Source organism: Aotus nancymaae, unplaced genomic scaffold, assembly GCF_030222135.1.
Source record: "Aotus nancymaae isolate 86718 unplaced genomic scaffold, 86718_ANA_hifiasm-v0.15.2.pri h1tg000007l, whole genome shotgun sequence".
Lineage (NCBI taxonomy): Eukaryota > Metazoa > Chordata > Mammalia > Primates > Aotidae > Aotus > Aotus nancymaae.
The window spans coordinates 27,321,989-27,341,679 of NW_026988418.1; the positions used below are offsets into that span (position 1 = coordinate 27,321,989).

General features: G+C 41.9%; 1 protein-coding gene across 1 annotated transcript in view; it reads left to right on the forward strand.

Annotated features, from left to right (window-relative positions):
• Nucleotides 1–19,303, forward strand: part of LOC105710183 (inactive tyrosine-protein kinase transmembrane receptor ROR1) — a 359,068-nt gene extending 339,765 nt beyond the window's left edge. The window contains exons 5-7 of the mRNA XM_064372437.1: nucleotides 14,066–14,193; nucleotides 16,650–16,967; nucleotides 19,050–19,303. Coding sequence (XP_064228507.1) covers nucleotides 14,066–14,193; nucleotides 16,650–16,967; nucleotides 19,050–19,303 — 700 coding nt within the window. The remainder of the gene's footprint in view (nucleotides 1–14,065; nucleotides 14,194–16,649; nucleotides 16,968–19,049) is intronic.
• The last annotated feature ends 388 nt before the right edge of the window (nucleotides 19,304–19,691 follow it).

The window sequence follows — 19,691 nt, forward strand, 5'->3', positions numbered from 1 at the left end:
TTTATCTCAACATTTTTATAAGTAATGATAAGTTTAATATAATGTTAAGTGTTAAATTGAAATCACTAAAAGTAATATTTTAGAAGAATAATAATGTAGAAAACACATGTTACACTAAAATGAAAAAACTATGTCTAGTATAATTCCAATTTGTAAAAATAATTTGTGTGTTTATATGTATGCATACAGAATATATGCTACATATTAACCTTAATTATCTGTGGTTTGTGGATGTAGATGATTTTAATTCCCTTCTTTGTTCTTCTATTTTTCAAAATTGCCACAAAAATTATTATTTATTTATTTATTTTGAGACAGAGTCTCACTCTGTAGCCCAGGCTAGAGTCCAGTGGCATGATCTCGGCTCACTGCAACCTCTGCCTCCTGGGTCCCGGTTCAAGCAATTCTCCTGCCTCAGCCTCCAGAGTAGCTGCGATTATAGGAGTACACCACCATGCCCAGCTAATTTTTGTATTTTTAGTAGAGATGGGGTTTCACCATATTGGCCAGGCTGGTCTCGAATGCCTGACCTCATGATCTGCCCACCTCAGCCTCCCACAGTGCTGAGATTACAGGAATCGGCCACTGCTCCCAGCAACAATTATTATTTTTAAAAGAGGTGGAATGAGAATGCCCTGGGATATCTTATAAGAATGTGATGAAAGTCTAAATTTAAATGATAAATTACATCATGCAAATTTATTGTATTATTGTTAGATATTAGACTGATCTCAAGCTTTGCCTTTCTTTTTCTCCTCCTTCCCATTCTCCTTCCTTCTCTGTCTCCATCTGCCTCTTTTTCTTTTCTTCACTGTCTGCTCTCTCCTTTCCTTCTAAGCTCTGCTTTTTTCCTGCTCCTGTCCCCGGGGAGCATTGCTCAGCTACCCCTAGGATTCAGAGTCGAGCAGTTTGCTGACCCTGGTCTGAAGCTCAGTTGATCCAAACTGAGCAAGAAGTGAACAAGTTTCTTGCATTTCCTTCCAGACCTCTAGTAGCCCTGATGCACATCCTGGACTAATCAAGACTGTGTGAAACGTATGTCCATCAGTTCAGAGTTGAGCTCTTGTCATATAGGAGCAAATTACCAACATCTCAAAAACTGCCGGGGGTGGGAGGATATTCTTTTCTTCTGCATGCCAAGTGCTGGCCGCCTCTGCCTTCCAACACTACTCGAAAATAGCTTTGTCAAACAAAGCATGAACACTAGGAGTTTCCTGACATTTTCATAACTATGAGCATATGATTTGCAGTTCATATTGAATAACGATGTAAGAAATCTGCCAAGAAAGCTCCAAATACTATTTCCAGCACTGGTTCATAACCAGTTACAGCTGCCTCACCACAGAATGTGAGCACAATAGACTACCATGTTCCATGGTCTCTTGCTTGCAAAGTTTGTATTGAGTTACTAGGAGTCATTCTAATGGGGGAAGTCACTCTCCTGGAAAGCATTTAAGATGAATAAAGCGAAGAGTTTAATGTTCTAATGAAAAAATTTGTCAATATTTAAATCAAACGTGTGAACACTAAACGTTTTTACATATGTTTGCTGCAGAGGTTTCAAGGCGGTCTTTGGCTTTCCAGACTCAAATAAAGTAGATAGATGCACTGTTAAACTTTCGAACAATGACAAAGGAAAACATGGGGTAATTGCTTCACTCAAAGCCTGCCAGGAGATTAATTGCCTAAGAGATGTATTTTATGCAGTATCTAAAAACTGCAGAATCTACAGGAGTGCCTTGCTTTCACTAGGAGAAAACATATGTCACCTCTCACCAAAGATGTTTATGTCTTTTCACAAACCTGTCTTTTTTCAGCCTAAAAACATTCCAACTGGAAATGACTACAAAGCCAGGAGTTGATAGGTTAGGGGTGTTTAGTAATGGTTGAAATACTCTCATGGAGTCGGATATGATTCTGTACTACGAGCCCTACATAACAACAACCTGGGCCCAGGGATTGTGAAGCCTTTTCACTTCTGGTTAGAGAAATCAGTGGGAGTGGTGGGGAGCCATGAGCCTGCCTTTGACCTGCCAGCTCTGAAACTAAAAGACTTAATTAAGGTTGCAGGGCTTATGGGGAGCTCGCCAAGTGCACTTAATAGGGATGGGTCCAGGCGTGGCGGCTCACACCTGTAATCCCAACACTTTGGGAGGCTGAGGTAGGCAGATCACGAGGTCAGGAGTTTGAGACCAGCCTGGCCAACATGGGAAACCTTGTCTCTACTAAAAATACAAAACTTAGCCGGGCGTGGTGGCGCATGCCTGTAGTCCCAGCTACTCTGGAGGCTGAGGCAGGATAATTACTTGAACCCAGGAGGTGGAGGTTGCAGTTAGCCAAGATTTCGCCACAGCACTCCAGTCTGGGTGACAGAGCAAGGCTCCGTCTGGGGGAAAGAAAGAAAAAAAAAGAAAAGAGAGAGAGAGAAAGAAAGAGGGATGGAACTTGCCTTGTTCCACCTTTGGGATTGATTCAAATGAGGGCTTGCTAACAGCTGATGGTGTTGGAATCTGGAGGAGGTCGATGTAGCCATAGCAGAGAAACATACAGTGTACTTTTATAAACATTTATTTGGTGCCTTCTACAAACCAGGTTATACGTACTAGAGTCTGCTGGGAGTGAGATGGGAGTGGCATGATGACATCATGGAAAAGTAAGAACAGTTGCTGATTTCAGGGGAACAGACTTCTCAACAAATAATAATTATACAATGAAGGATGCTAGAGAGCACGTATTTTCTCATGAACTAATCTCAAAGCTTCAGGAAAGCATCTTAAAGGAGATGAGACAGAACTGAAACTGGAAGGATGAGGGAGAGAGAGCCAGGTGAAGAAAGATAAAAATGGGTTTCCTGGAAGGGAAATAGCCAAGGTGCAAACATCAGTGACAGTGTGATATGTTCAGAAATTTTCAGCTGTTCTTTAATACCGGGACCTGAAGACCAAGACGGGCAATGCAGGAGACTGGGCTGAAGAAGACCATGGGGCAGTTACGTAGGGACCTTGTGATGGCTGTTAATGTGCTAGGACTGTTGCCAGTGGACTTTATCGAGTAGAGAGTCACTGAACATTTGTAAGAAAGAGATAATGTGATCTATTAGCTCATCATTCTACGGCAACAGGAAAGATCAATTTACAGGCCAAGAATGGAGGTAGAGAGACCAGTTAGGAGATTCCTGCAGTCATCTTGGTGGGACACACTGAGAGCTTACACTAGAGTAACCGTAAAAGGTTACAACTGGAAAGAACATAGTTCAACTTCCATATTACACAAATGGAGTAATGGAGGAAAAAGAGGGTGAGTGACCTATCCGAGGCTGCATGGAAATAACCTTGTTGGCAGCCAAAGTGGGGCCAAGACCCTGACCTTCTGATTTCCAGTCCAGCGACTTTTCCACTCAGTAATGCCAGGTTCAGTCCCAGCATAATGCTTCAGTTAGGGAATGCCCCAGAGAAACTTGAAACATACTTGGCTAGCATTTTTCCTGGCCATATCTAGGAAATGAGAACAGTCCTTGCTGGATCCAGGGACCCTGAATCCAGCCAGACTGGCTAGGAGGGATCTTTTTTCTTCACTGTCTTTCTGACTTTAGGTACCTCCCACATCTTCCACCCTCTTCTTCTCCTCTAAAAGTCTTTCTTCCGCCACTGCTTACAAATTCTTTCCCTTCTGCTGAGTCTAGGCAGTTAGAAAAAAACCTAGCATTTTCCCTCAAGCTCGTTTCCTCAGTATTTTAACCTAACTATTGTATCATTGTTAAGCACTTGGATAATTTCGAGGATGAATAATCCAATAAAATCAAACTATTTCCATCTAAACTCCTTCCTTATACATATAAGCATTTTATATGGCAGTGTTATTTGTGCAAATACTGTTTGTGTTGTCTCTTTTTCACTAAATCATCTATGTACACATTTCAGAGCTGTTAGCTTTATTATATATTTTTTATAATGGACACTCCAGGAAATTTGAAGCAAGTCCTAAGGTTTTGGGAAAGAGATTTCATCTCTGGACCTAGTTCCCTCAACTATAAAATGGCGATAATACTACCTACCTTGAGGGGTTCCTGGTGCAAGATAGATGTATAGTAAGCTTCTCTCTCTCTCTGTCTCTCTCCTCTTTCTCTTTCCTCTGTGTGTGTGTATGTGTGTGTGTCTCTGTCTCTCTCTCTGTCTCTCTCCTCTTTCTCTTTCCTCTGTGTGTGTGTATGTGTGTGTGTCTCTGTCTCTTTCTCTGTCTCCTCTCTCTCTTTTGGTTGCTTCTGGTTTGGGGCAATGTGGTATTTTCATAAACATCTAGGTATGATCACAAATTATATCCATAGCTGAAAGTCAAAGGTAATTTTTTGTATATCTACCTCAGGCTCTAGGATACTGTTGAGCATAGAATAAAATCACAATAATGCATGATGGTAGGTAGAAGAAATGAAGAGGAGAAAAAGAAGAAATCATCTTAACTTGAAAACCGAATTAGCTGAGATGCTTGTGAGCTTCCAATCTCATACAGGCATTCTAATAACAAGTATTTACTTACTTACTTTGAGCCTGAGAATGGCCAGATGGTTTGTGAAGAACATCAGCCTTGGCGATGACACAGATTTCTACTTTAGATGGCCTTTTGCAGCCTTTGGAGTGTGGATTGGAAGAGTGGAAGGTTGCAGGCAGGGCTCTCAGTGAGGGGCAGCTGAGAGATGATGGGAACCTGAGTCAGGAGGGAAGAGAGTGGTCAAATTCAAGACGTCCTTTGTTAGCAGGTTTAATTTTCAAGGTCGCTACTCTTAGAAGCTGCCCCTCTTCTTCTTCTCATTATGTCTTCCATGTAGCAAAACTAAATGCATGGAGAGGCCAGGTATGGTGGCTCATGCCTGTAATCTCAGCACTTAGGGAGGCCAAGGTGGGAGGATTGCTTGAGCCCAGGAGTTCAAAACCAACCTGGGCAACATAGCAAGACCTTGTCTCTCTACCAAAAAAAAAAAAAAGTAAAAAAATTAGCCAGGCATAGCCAGGCATGGTGGTGCAAGCCTGTGGTTCCAGCTACTCAGGCTGCTGAGGCAGGAGGATCACTTAAGCCTGGAAGTTTGAGGCTGCAATGAGCCATGATCTCACCACTGCACTCCAGCCTAGGTGACACAGTGAGACCCTGTCTCGAAAAATAAAGAAAAATGCATGGGGAGGTTGGGTTGCTGTGGTGAGAAAGTAGAGAGACTGGCTACACATTTCAGATTACTAGAGGCTCCCTCTTTGCTGCCACCTCACAGAAATTAAAATAAAAAGTGGGAGAGATTTAATTCACTTATTAAACATTTATTTATTAAATATCAAAAACTTGATACTTAATAGGCACTATTCTGGCCATTAGGGACATAGTAGTGACCAAAACAAAGTTCCTATTCCCACGAAGTCTGTTTATAAACAATCAACGATTAAACATATCAATACAGAGTATGCCTGATGATACTAAGTATTAATACAATAGGTAATAAGTAAGGGTGGGGGCGAGTAAAGTGGCAGCGCATGGTGTCAGAGAGGTGAGGTGGGGCAGGAGAAGACTATGGAAGAACATTGTAAAAGATACCAGTTTTACTTACACTTAGCATGACAAGGAAAGCTTTTAGGAGGATTTAAACAGAGGAGGAACAGGACAAATCTGTGCATTACAAACTAATCATTATTTTAATGCGAATTGCTGCTTCTGCAATTATAAATATTTGTAAGATTCTATCTGTGACATGGGCATCTATGTATTGCCTTTGGGTGGGGGTTGCTGGAGTTGAGGGTTCCAAGAGGCGTTGAATTCACCATTGCTTTTTATGGAGGCCAGTAGTCTTTCATAACCACTGTCAGCAGAAGGAATGGGAAACAAAGCTGAGATGAAACAGAAAAGCAAGAATTAGGGATTGGGTTTCACCCTACTTCTGAGTAGTAAGATGAAATTAAAACCCTCCTAAGATGTGCCTAAATTCCATTTACCACACTTTCCACAAACCTTCTCTTTTTTCAATCCATGGCCAAAGGCATAAAAGGAAACAGGAAAAAAAAATAAAAATCTAAGCAATTCCAGTAACATTTGTGGTAGAAAATCTGCCCAGATTGGTATGTGTGAATTTCATATTAATCTGAAGTCCCATTATTCTTAATAGGCAATGTTAGGGGGTGGTTTGAATGCCTGATATTTGGAGAACAGCCAAAGCACATCCAAAGGGTTTCTAATGAGAACTCGGGGGCCCTGACCTCCAGGACTCCAAGTGTCACCTATGCACTTCCAGCTTCAGCCCAACCTTGGGGGCAAAGCAGGCCCTTCACAGAGGAAAAGTAAAAATATCCAAAGCATTCTTAGAAGGTGCAAGGCCGCCCTACCACGAAAACCTCAGTAAATTGAAGACAGTAAAAGTCCCTCATTCTTTGGATTAGCAATCTTCTGTATTCTTGCAAGTATTGCACTAGTGCAGTCCTATCATTTCAAATTGTGTTTAAATAGGAATAAAATATATTACGCACATCATTTTCCCTCAAATTACGTTTGTGAGATACAAGCCTGGGTAATTCTGCTTCTGTTCCAAGTGAAATGCAAACCCTTGTGTTTCCAAACATCACTATGAAGCAAAGCCAATAGCTTCCCTTTCCTAAGTTGGACACAAGTAACTATTATGTGCTGCTCTGGAAACTATGACAGAACGTTATTCATCTGTTTGTTTTAATGGTTCATAGCCAAGGGGAAAAAAAACTTTAAAAATTTGATTTGATTTTGTAAAGGAAAAAGGTGGTATGAGACAGAGGGATGGAATCTTTAGCTAAGGGAATAAACGTTAACCAAATTGTCAGTGACCAGGTGTGGGAACCAGCATGTGATATTTGACACAGTCACCTCAAAATTGCTTATGCTTACAAAGGCATTCCAATAAAAGAAAAAGGGATGTGAGGGTTAGCGGAATTCTCAGCCTTATAGATTTAAGCCTTCTCTGTGAGTCGTTGGCCCTCTGGGTTGACATGCCTTGATTGGCTCCCTTTGAAAACTGACCTTAAAGGTCAAGTATGTTAACACATACTTTTTGATGCCCACTTTCAGACTGGTCTTTAGAAAGCAGAATTTGTGAGATAACTTCAGGATCACATATTTAACCTGTAATCTCTTGACCACAGCCAGCCTGAGGCAAAGTCTGCTTTTGGTGCTCCCGACAGCTCCCCTTCCTGGATGTTGACCCTCCCCAGCCATCCCTTCCCATGTCTCTGCCTATACCTGTCCAGATGCTCTCTCTCCCAGGGCAGTCATTTCAAGGTACATGCAGCTAGAGCTGATAAGATTTTAATGATGCCCCCTCCTCCTGGTTAGCAGTTAAACAAGGATGCTTCCAGGCTTGAAGACTTCTCAGGAAGAAGAAGGTGGTGGTACTTTGGGATAGGAGGTAACTTTTCAGACCACATCCAATTGTAGTCTGTTCTTAAAGTTTCCATATCTCTGATCTTCTGTCTGCATTGGAATAATTGTGCATCTTTTACTTGGATCCTGAATTTTATAATGTAGCACCATTTTTATTAAAAGACAGGGCTGTTTTTACCTTAAAAGATCTATACCTCACAAGGGAGAAGAACCCTGCCTTTGAAGTGGGAAGCTTCACACTCAGCTCGAGGTTACTAGCGCCATTATGTGGCCATGCTTTTAACCAGATCTGCTAATAGGTGGCCTGATTTACAAGTTTTAAAAAGGGATATTTCCATTTATTTATGGCCATGATGGTCTTTTGGGAAAGCATTAGTAAGTTATGTTTGCTTGGGTAAAGAGCAATTACTATCCACATGACAGAAAATACCTCTCACTTTAGTAAACTGCCCAGTGAGCAGACCGACGGACCCTCCATCTCTTTGAGCGGTGTGATGACTTTCCTTCAAGGGTTTTAGAGGCAGGCATCTTGATGCGATTTCCTCTCCATGGCTCGAAACAGGGTCTATGAAAGGGGATGGGGGATAAATTCAGAGGTCAGAGGTGTTGGGTTGTTTGATTCACTGCACTCTCTCTATGAGGCTGCCATGCTGTGGGCTTGCTGAGCCACTGTCCCAGGCATTCAGTTTGAAGATCCATGAGAATCAGAACAAAGGAACCTGCTGATACTGAGTAAACTGCTCATGTTTATAGCAGATTACTCTGCTTGGAAGTGATTTACAAAGCTGCCCCAAAGACCTCCCTCACGTCGAGGCTTGAGTTTGCAACCATTGGCCCTCTCCCAAGGTCCTGCTACCTTGGCCCTTGTGTAAATGATATTTGTTTTAAATTAAGGTGAAATTCACATAACAGAGTTAACCATTTTATTTTATTATTTATTTTATTTTCATTATTTTTTAAAGAAAGAGTCTTGCTCTGTCACCCAGGCTGGAGTGCAATTGTGTGATCATGGCCAACTGTAGCCTCAAACTCCTGGACTCAAGCAATCCTCCTGCCTCAACTGCCTAAGTAGATAGGACTACATGTGTGTGCCACCATGTCCTGCTAATTTTTTTATTTTTATTTTTGTAGAGACAGAGTCTCACTATGTTGCCCAGGCTAGTCTTGAACTCCTGGCCTCAAGAGGATCCTCCCACCTCGATCTCCTAAAGTGCTGGGATTACAGGCACGAGCCACTGCACCCAGCCAGAATTAACCATACTAAAATCAATATGTCAGTAGTAGTTAGTATATTCATAATGTTATATAACCACCACATCTGTCTACTTCCAAAACATTTTCATCATCCCAAAACAAAATTCCATACCAATTAAGCAGGTACTTCTTATTCCTCCCTGTCCCCAGCCCCTAGCAACCACTAACGTGCTTTTCTCTGAAGACTTGCTTTTTAAATGTTTCATATAAATGGGATCATATAATATGTATCCTTTTTGTTCAGCTTATTTCACTTAGCATGTCTTTGAGGCTCTCCCACATTGTAGCCTGTTTCCGTACCTCATTCCTTTTTCATAACTGAATAATAGTCTGTTGTATGTATCTACCACCTTTTGTCTATCCATTCATCTGTTGATGAACACCTGAGTTGTTTCCACCTTTGGGCTATTGTGAATAGTGCTGTTCTGCACATTTGTGTACAAGTGTGTGTTTGAGTACCTGGTTTCAATTCTTTGGTTTAAGTGAGATTTTACAATTAGGAAAGTCCCTCTGCATCCATTCTCTTCCCATTAAGAGGAGGTAGAAGGACGGGTGCGGTGGCTCACGCCTGTAATCCTAGCACTTTGGGAGGCCGAGGCAGCTGGATCATCTGAGGTCAGGAGTTTGAGACCAGCCTGGCCAACATAGTGAGACCCAGTCTCTACTAAAAATACAAAAATTAGCTGGGCGTGGTAGCGCAGGCCTGTAATCCCATCTACTCAGGAAGCTGAGGAAGGAGAATCGCTTGAACCTGGGAGATGGAGGTTGTAGTGAGCCGAGATCACGCCACTGCACTGCAGCCTGTGCGATGGGAGCAAGACTCCATCTCAAAAATAAAAATTAAAAAATTAAAAATAAAGAGGTAGGCATTCTAGCTGAAATTATCCCCTAAAAGAACATTTTAGGGCCAAATTTGTCAGTACTGATCAGTTCAGCTATGTCTATCCATGCCCTCTATCTTCTGATGAGAAAGAAAAAAATGACTTCTAATTTAGAGGATACTCCTGATATGGAGAAGGGTCCATATTGGTGGGCTAGCCTGCGACAGTCTCCTCATCTGTTCTAGTTCTGTTGGCTGGTCAGTGGCAAAATAGGCACTAAACAGATAAAATATTATACGAAATTGAAAATCTGTGGAATGATTTGATGAAAGCACTGGGAATGAGTGGGGTTAGTGAGTAACTAACTTTCTGGGGAAGATAGGGGCATTTGGATCTTAAAGATGAGAACATTCACAAGGTGAACAAGAGGGTGCAGGACATGCCAGACGTCAGGATGAGCATGGGCCAAGCCACGTCAATATCAAAGTGCATCCTGTGGCTTGAGACTAGCAAGATCATCCACGTGACTAGTATCGTCGGGCTTGTAGGCATATCTGGCAGGGAAGGAAGCTGGAAAAACTGGCAACAACTAGATTATGAAGTCTCTGCATAACAGCGTTTTCTTTCCTTGCTCTGCAGTGCTTCCTAGATGGGTACTCCTTTTACTGCTGCACTGTTCCACAATCCCTCTTAGCACTCTTTAAGTATCCTTCATAAGCTCCTTGCCCTGGGGAAGGGGGAGACCCAGGAGGTGGAGTACAGACTGCATTTGCATTTCCCAATCCCATGGCAGGGACTATGGAAGAGGTTGTAGAGGCTGGCAACGTGGTAACTCAATTACCTTCCTGAGAAACATGAGTTCTCATCACAAAGCACGCCGGCACCTTGACATCATGGTGAGGTAGCCGGTGCATGCTGGTGCCAGCACTGTGATGAATGGCCAACTTCCATTTGCCCTTTCACAATGCACTTTTCTCCATTGAATGCAGGCTCGGGCACGCTCATTGCAAGTGCCCTTGCACTTTTGCTGCCTTGTCACTTGCTTCATGTTTTTAATTTGCTGAGCGTGAGTGAGGCAGGAAGACATTAATGATGAAAGAAGTGTGAGCTGGAAAAAAGCATAAAGCTAATTAATGCTAGAGGAGCATTTGTTCCCCTCCAGCCAGAGCCAGTGGGGAAAAATGGAAAGGAATGAAAAGTGATTGTGACTTTATGTTTAAAAGAAAACCTTTTACCACCCAGCGTACACCAAAGCTGCTTCTCAGCAAGAAAGCCCTGTAAGCAGTGCAAAAACTCCCTCGCCAAACCACGTGGAAAGAAGCTATAGAGTGTGGTTAGAAACACTGTTTGGGGCAAATCTAGCTCTTCTACTTGCTGGGTAACTTTGGATAAGTTCTTTATGCTTTCTGACTCTCACTTTTCATATCTGTAAAATGGGAATAATTACATCTTTACCTTCTTTCTAAGATTGTTGTTGGGATTAAATGAGTTAGTATCTATTTTACAAGGATATAAAACTTGGCAGTACCTGGTACAGAATTAAGACTCATTATAAGGTCTCTTTCTTGATCAGGCTGATTTAACTAAGAGTAGTACTGAAAAGCAGAACATAGTTACAGCTCTAACAACATGGGATAGTGGCCTGACCTTGAGGTTCAGTTTAAATCCTAGCTCTACCACTGACTGGCTTTGTGAATTTGAGCAAGTTACTGAACTTCTCTGAACTTGAGTTTCTCCCTCTGTAAAATAAGGATAAAAACTCATCAGGGGCTGCTTTGAGGAAAACACCTGACATAGTACCCCCAGCCCAGAGCAGCAGACACTTAATACACATTTGGTTTTTTTAGTGCTGTGGTTCTCAACCACAATTACATCACCTGATAGGTTTCTTTAAGCATGGATACCTAAGCCTCATCCCCAGAGACTATGAGTTAATAGGTCTAAGGTGGGGCCTTGGCGTTGGTATTTCCAAAAGCTTCCCAAAGAGATTCTTTGATTCTTTTTTTTTCTTTTTTGAGAATCTCACTCTGTCACCCAGGCTGGAGTGCAGTAGCATGATCTTGGTTCACTGCAACCTCTGCCTTCTGGGTTCAAGCGACTCTCCTACCTCAGCCTCCTGAGTAGCTGGGATTACAGGCACCTGCCACCATGCCCAACTGATTTTTGTATTTTTAGTAGAGATGTGGTTTTACCATGTTGACCAGGCTGGTCTCGAACTCCTGACCTCAGATAATCTACCCACCTCGGCCTCCCAAAATACTGCCAAGGTGAATCTTATAAGGAGCCAAGACTGAGAACCACTTCCCAGCAGATAACAGTACATACTGGTTTGGGTTTTTGTGTGTGTGTGTTCTTTTTAAAAAAAATCTGTCTCTCAAGAGCCTGACCAGGATAGTAGGAATTCTGGGAATAGTAAAAAATTTAGTACACCTGCAGCTCTAAGCTCTTGATAAGAAATGTGCAGCCAAGGAATTGCATTCCATTTTATTCTGAAGAAAAGCATTCAAAGAGTCTTTTTAAGAGTCTTGAACTGGAAAGGTGGTAAGAAGTTTAGCCTAAGCCTCACACATAAAATATGGGAACTCCCAGTAGGTTGGGGATTTATATCTGGGGGTAATTCCAGGGTTTTGTCCTCCCAAGAGATATAAGTTGAAGCCTTGAGAGTTTAATGTGGAGGAGAAAGAAGTGTTCTCATAATGACACCTTAAAAATCCAGGGCTCTGCTAATGCCTAGGGATAGAACAGCATCATCTGTAATAGCAGGGGGGTGGCATGGGGGTGTATCCTGGTCTCTGTACTTAGGTTTCCAAGATCCAAGCCTAGGTCATCAAGAACCTTCTTTCTCCCCTTAGGTTTATGGTATTAGCTACCCAATAAAAGTTGGGTTAATTTTACAACCCAAGTAAAATTTAAGCCAAAAAGGCTTCAGCATTACTCTAGGATTTATGAAAGTAAACATGTGGAGTGCTTGCAGGATTGTGCAACAGTAAAATTTCAATGTCTTTATGTCAGGTATATGATATATTCATTTGTATGTGTATTTAAAGGTTCAGTTTTTAAGAACTTTGCAATACAAACTCTTTTCAGGACTAACTTGAAGAGACTTCCCCCATCTCCACCTTTAAAATGATTCTTTTAATGAATAGGGAGCAGAGAGAAGCAGAAAATTAGTGTTCTATCTGATGATTTTTCCACTTGGTTTGCTGCTATACTTTGAGTTTCTAGACTCCTCCACTAGACCTTCAAGCCAGGAAGTGCAGCACCACAGCACTAAGCACAGTCCCTCTTAAGATACAGGAGCTTAGTGAAGAACTGTCTTTTAGATAAATGTCCTCTTTGGTCATTGTAAATACTCTAAGAATAGTCGTATGTTATCTCTATAATTTAGAAAAGCTTTTACATTATCTGATGTGATCGTCATAACTTTCCCTTGTAGGGCAGAGAAGGCAGTTACTATCTCCAACTTGTAGATGAGAAAATAGTGGCTCAGAGGGCTCAGACAGCTTGCCTAAGGGTGCCCAAATGTTAAATGCAGGAAGAGAATTTTGTTCTCCTGACTTTGCTCTGAGGGATTTTTACTTAGAAGAAACCAAAGAGGAAAAACAGTATTTTTTTGAGATAATATATTGAGCAAGATCATCCAGGGTTGAAGTCAACCCATACCCGTAGCAGGCAGACTTTGGCTTGGCGATGGTCTGCCTTGGAGAAACAGCTGGATGTTCTGTGCTCAGAGGGTCTTGTACTCATTGCAGGCCCTCGTGGGAGGTGGTAGGCTCTGCCCTTTCCGGTTGAGCCTGCTATCTTGGGTCTTCATCTCCAGCCTTAGCTCTCCAGTCCTTTAACCTGGCACATGAATCATGTCATTTCTGGTGTCCTTCTGTCTTCCAGATGAAATCTACTACCCTCCTTTTTACAAAAGTGTTGTAATTTTTAGGCAGCAAAATTTTAATAAGACTTTTTAAAAATTTTAGGGAAGCATGAAAACAGAATTTCCATGGATCTTTTCTCTAGATTTCCTTGGATTCAGTGACTTAGTTCAAACTCTGCAGGCCATGGTTTGCCCTGACCCTCTTTGAGCAGGGTGGAGATAATGGGGCTTAAGCAGTGAAGACCCACATAACTGGGCTGCCGTCGGGTTTCTTTCCAGCTGCACCCAGCTTCTCACCCCATGGATCCCCCTAATTGTCATGTCAGTTGGAGTGGATCTGGTGGCTAATCCGCCCACGCCTTTGTAGCAAATGAAGCAGAAATAATCTGTGCTTAAAAAACAAAAAACTGTAGAACATGTGCCCAGATTTCCAACTCATTTCCTCTTTACTCCTATAACTACATCATCTTCCAGCCCACTACCAGCTGCGAAAATAAAAGCATTTTCTCTCACATTTAAGGATGATTTTGTGCTTCAGGATGATTTTTCTGGGAGTGTAGGAAACTTGACCAATGTGACCAACAGATGTTTTAAGAACTGAGCAAAAGCCCCATTCCTTAGTCCAGTCTTTTGTATATTACGCCCAACTGTGCCCCCTAGTGATCATTTAGGGTATCGTGCAGTCAGAGCTTGCTGTATCCTCCATGCACATGGTGCATCAGCTAATGTCTATGCTTTGTTTCAGAGATGAATATGAAGAAGATGGATTCTGTCAGCCATACAGAGGGATTGCATGTGCAAGATTTATTGGCAACCGCACCGTCTATATGGAATCTTTGCACATGCAAGGGGAGATAGAAAATCAGATCACAGGTAGGTAGCACCAATGAAATTATATTTGTCCCTTGAATAACTGTTTTTCTCACCAAAAGTTTTATTAAGCTCCTCTCTTGACAAAGGATTAAGCTCTGCTTGGGGGGGTTGGGAGCAAGACCATAAAAAAGCATGAGACATGATCTCTGTGCTCTGGAATTTACATTAAAGTAATTTATTGAAGGTTGCTCTTAGAGGAAAAGGAAGCTTTGCAAAATCTCACATTCAGTCAAACACTCAATAAATATTATTGAGTGCTTTCAGCGTACCAGGGACTGAACTGGGCATGGGAGATACAATGGTGTGGTGAATAAGCCAGGTATGTTTCTGCCCTCACAGTGCTTACTGTTTAGAAGCGACATGATGTAGACTGAAAGGGGACGAATTTAGAGTTTAGAATTCTGGACACTCATGCCAGAACTATCATGACAACAACTTTGGGGAAATCACTTACTTTTCCAAAAAGTCCCCTTCTTCATCTGTGAAATGAGTGATGAGGCAGGATGACTATAGGTCTCTTCTTACTCTAGCTTTCAATATTTCACCCTTCATCTTTCTTCATTGAAAGTATCCTTTTGATAGAAATCTAGTAGTGAAGCACTGGCTAGCACACGAGTTAAAGTATAGCATAGGCTACCTTGTAGGATTTTGCATGCATCATTCTGGTGGTTACGGTAGCTTTATCCCCTTCCATTAGTGTAGTTATGATGCCTCCTGTGTACTGTACCCTTTGCAATCCATTCAAATTGCCTTCGTGAGAGTCTAATGAGGATACCATATCTAGCAAATAAAACTTCAGGATACCCAATTACATTTGAATTTCAGATAAACAACAAATAATTTTTTAGTATAAGTGTGTCCTAAATATTTATCTGAAAATGACATGTAACCATGGTCTTGTTCTGGCAACTCTAGGGTTTAGGAGAGGTAAGAACAAACCCAAGGCAGAAACATAGAACAGCAAAAGATCCAGAAGCTATGTGCTATGAGGAATGTGAAGGAACTGAGAGGAAGCCGGCGGGGGTGGGGGCGTGCTTTTTGAAAAAACAAAAGAAGCAGCTATAGGAATAGGTAATTGCCATTTTCTGAAGCCCTCATTTCAACAGGAAGAGAACTCTGAAATTTCAAAGAGCAGTAGGACTGACAGGGAGGAGCTATTGAACACCATTTCAACCTAATATAAGAATGCCTTAATGTACTTTTAACTGAATATCCACAAAAACAAGTAGAAGTTTTGGGCTGGGCACAGCGGTTCACTCCTGTAATCCTAGCACTCTGGGAGGCTGAGGCAGGCGGATCACTTGAGGCCAGGAGTTCGAGACCAGCCTGGCCAACATAGCAAAACCCCATCTCTACTTTAAAAAAAATACAAAAATTAGCGGGCATGGTGGTGCACGCCTGCAGTCCCAGCTACTTGGGAGGCTGAGGCATGAGAATTGCTTGAACCAGGGAGGCAGAAGTTACACTGAGCCGAAAGCGTACCCCTGCACTCCAGCCTGGGTGACAGAGTGAGACTGTCTCAAAAAAAAAAGTGGAAGTTCTGATGTAAATAATTAGTAACTTATTTATAAAAATCCTCTCTTGGAGATTTCTAACAGGTATCAGCCTAGTGGAAAGTTATCAGTTTTTTTTTTAATTCATTTACCTTTGTTTATCCCAGCATTTCCCAAACTTGTTGGCTTGTTTCTCAAGCATTATTCTGTTCCACAGGATTAATGTTCTGAGGAACATACTTTGGGAAATAATGTATCAGCAACCTCATAGGCTACCTTGTGAGGTGTAAGTTCCTTGTCAGTGGCGGTATTCAAAGGTAGGCCTGTGCGCTTTTTGTGCCTCTTACCTTACTGGATAAAAGATTAAGCTAAGGAACCATGAATATTCGATGATACACATTGGGACAATTGCACTGTGCTCTTTGAGAACATCCAAGTGAGTTGCCTCATTTTCAGAACATGGGGTAGAAAGTATTCAAGTCACAAAGAAATTGAGCAAGTTACCCTAAGTCATCCATCAACTCTTGCCATCCAGCAAGACACAGAACTAGATCCTGTGCTCAGGCTCAGCCACTGCAGAAACAAGTTCTGCCCTACAGCTGTCCGATGTTTTAGAAGCCTCACAAAACTAATAAAAAGCACCAGATGAAACACAAAGTTCCATCGCTTTGTAGTAAAAAATGAAAAATATATTGTACTTTAACCTAATTAATTTTTTTATTAGGAAATGGTACATATGTAATTTAATCCTGTTTTTTTTAACTTTGTAGTCAAAATGGTTTTTTTCAAGCCAGTGAAAGTAAGCTGCTTAGACATCTGAAATGAATCTCCTTCTCTGGGCCTTGTCTGTTTCAGCACAGCGGATTCCTCATAATGTGTGTTTATATCTGATATCTGTTGACTAGATAACCAGAGAAGATAAACCCTGGCCTCTGGGAGTTAATAATTGTGTTTGTTTTCCAGCTGCATTCACTATGATTGGCACTTCCAGTCACTTATCTGATAAGTGTTCTCAGTTCGCCATCCCTTCCCTGTGCCACTATGCCTTCCCATACTGTGATGAAACTTCATCCGTCCCCAAGCCCCGTGACTTGTGTCGCGATGAATGTGAAATCCTGGAAAATGTCCTGTGTCAAACAGAGTACATTTTTGCGAGATCAAATCCCATGATTCTGATGAGGCTGAAACTGCCAAACTGTGAAGATCTCCCCCAGCCAGAGAGCCCAGAAGCTGCAAACTGTATCCGGATTGGAATTCCCATGGCAGATCCTATAAATAAAAGTAAGTGGTAGCCCCTGACCTTCTGTGCTGTTCTAACGATCAGCAACCTGATGGCACAGGGAAAACTGGACCTTGACCTATAGTGATTTTCATACTATTAATGAAATTGTTTTCCAACAGGCTGAGTACTGTGTCTGAGCATTCAGTGGTGGATTAGACATAGTTATCTTCAAGAAGCTTCATGAAGATAATAATTTTAAAACATGGGAGCTGGTTTCTCAATAGCTTAAAGATAGAATTACCATATGACCTAGCAATTCTACTCCTGAGTATGTAATTAAAACAGCTGAAAACAGATGTTCAAACAAAAACTCATACAAGAATACTCATAACAACACTATTTATAATAGCCAAATGTGGAAATGACTCAAATATCCATCAATAGAGGAGGGTTAAACAAATTGTGGTATATCTACACAGTAAAACATTATTTATCCATAAAAAGGAATGAAACACAGATGCATGCCACAAACCTGGATGAACCTGGAAAACATTATACTAAGTAAAAGGAGCCAGAAACCATTGTTGCGATCCATTTATATGAAATTTCCAGAATAGATAAATCCACACAGACAGAAAGGCAGATTAGTGGTTACCAGGGGCCAGACTAGGGGTAGTGGAGAGTGACTGTTTAATAGATATGGGGTTTCCTTTTAGGGTAACATAAGTGTTCTAGAAACTGTAGTAGTGATGGTTGTACAATATTGTGAAAGCACTAATGCACTAATGGTTCATGTTATGGTAAGTGTATTATACCAAGTGTCAGTGCATTCTCACGTTGCTATGAAGAAACACCTGAGACTGGGTAATTTATAAAGAAAAAAGGTATAATTGGCACATGTATGGTTCTGCAGGCTATACAGGGAGTATAGCGGCTTCTGCTTCTGAGGAGACCTCAGGAAGCTTCTAATCATGGCAAAAGGTGAAGGGAGAGCAAGCTTCTTACATGGCAGGAGCAGGAACAAGAGAGAGTGAGTGGGGAGGTGCCACACACTTTTAAATGGCCATGAGAAAGAGAACTCACTCACTATCCCAAGGACAGTACCAAGGGGGGTTGGTGCAAAACCATCCACAAGAAACCTGCTCCCATGATCCAATCACCTCCCACCAGGCCCTGCTCCCATGATTCAATCACCTCCCACCAGGCCCTGCTCCCATGATCCAATCACCTCCCACCAGGCCCCCCTCCAACACTGAGGATTATGATCCAACATGAGACTTTGGGGGACACAGAGCCAAACCGTACTCTACCGCTATTTTAAAGGTATATATGGGTTTGCCTCCATCCCCTAATCCCTCATCACCACCAAGCAAAAGACTATTTCAGCATACACTTCCCTTTCATCTAGAATTAATCTCACTGGCAATTTTTTAGTTTCCTTTTGGTCATTAATGCTATTTTAAGAGTTAAGTAAACGAATGCATCTAAAATGCTTAGCCATGGTAAGGGCTCAGTAGTGTCGTTATTACTGTTGTCATCACCCTTCCAAGCTGTAATTCAGTTCAACTCTACAGATTCTGCAGTGCTTTTAAGCCCCTGTGGCCACCTGGAGGGCTATGTAATGGGATCTGGTTCTCAAGGGTGCCCACCCATCAGCAAAGAGATAGCCCTCACTTTTGTTAGAAACTCAGAATGCACAGCCTCTGAAAAGCATGTTCTGTGAACTACAATACCAACTAGATTCTTTATTACATGATCATGTCTAAGGCTGTCAATCAGAATGGAAGGAAAAATTTGGCTTGAACCTTCCTTGAACCATTCACTAGGAAATTACTTCTGTGCCCCCAGGTCCCACCCCAGTTCCGATTTCTTCTGTGTTCAATGTTAAAAATACTTTTGGAAGACTGATTTTATTCCTGAAGCATAAGCTTTAAATCCTCCCAGAAATGTAAGTGCAAGGCAGGCCCTGGGTCCAAGCCCAGCAAAGCAGGGAGATGGCCCTGCATGGCCTCTGACCAGCAAGGAAGCTGTAGCCACAAGGTTAATTACCTGCCCTCCCCTCCAGAAACAGCTGGCTAGAGGAGAGTTCCAGCATCTCCCGTGTTTCTTTGTAATTGTTTGGGCTTTTGTGTGTTTTTCAGATCACAAGTGTTATAACAGCACAGGTGTGGACTACCGGGGGACTGTCAGCGTGACCAAATCAGGGCGCCAGTGCCAGCCGTGGAATTCCCAGTATCCCCACACACACACCTTCACCGCCCTTCGTTTCCCAGAGCTGAATGGAGGCCATTCCTACTGCCGCAACCCCGGGAATCAGAAGGAAGCTCCCTGGTGCTTCACCTTGGATGAAAACTTCAAGTTTGATCTGTGTGACATCCCAGCTTGTGGTAAATAGAAGTTATTTTCCCTAATGTATTCAATCACCTTTAAAGATCCCTAACCTACCCATCTTTATTTAGGAGAATCCTGTAAGGGGGGCAAAGGAAATGAATCGTATTTATTTGATCGCAAACTGTTTTTAGGGTAAACCTTGCTGTTTCTACATAAAACACCTCGTAAGTTACCAAAACACACTCTTAAGAAGTCAACTGTCTTTATACCTGCAGCCTTTGCACTAGTGGATTTAAGAGGGACCCAGCCTTCTAGAAGCACAGTTGAGACAGTATATCACATTGATTTTTATAGAAAAAGATGTTACCCAGAATGCTCTGTGTCCAAATGGACCTTTTTAGCCAAAAAAAAAGAAAAGAAAAAGAAAATGTTGATGAAGCCTGGAGTTTGGA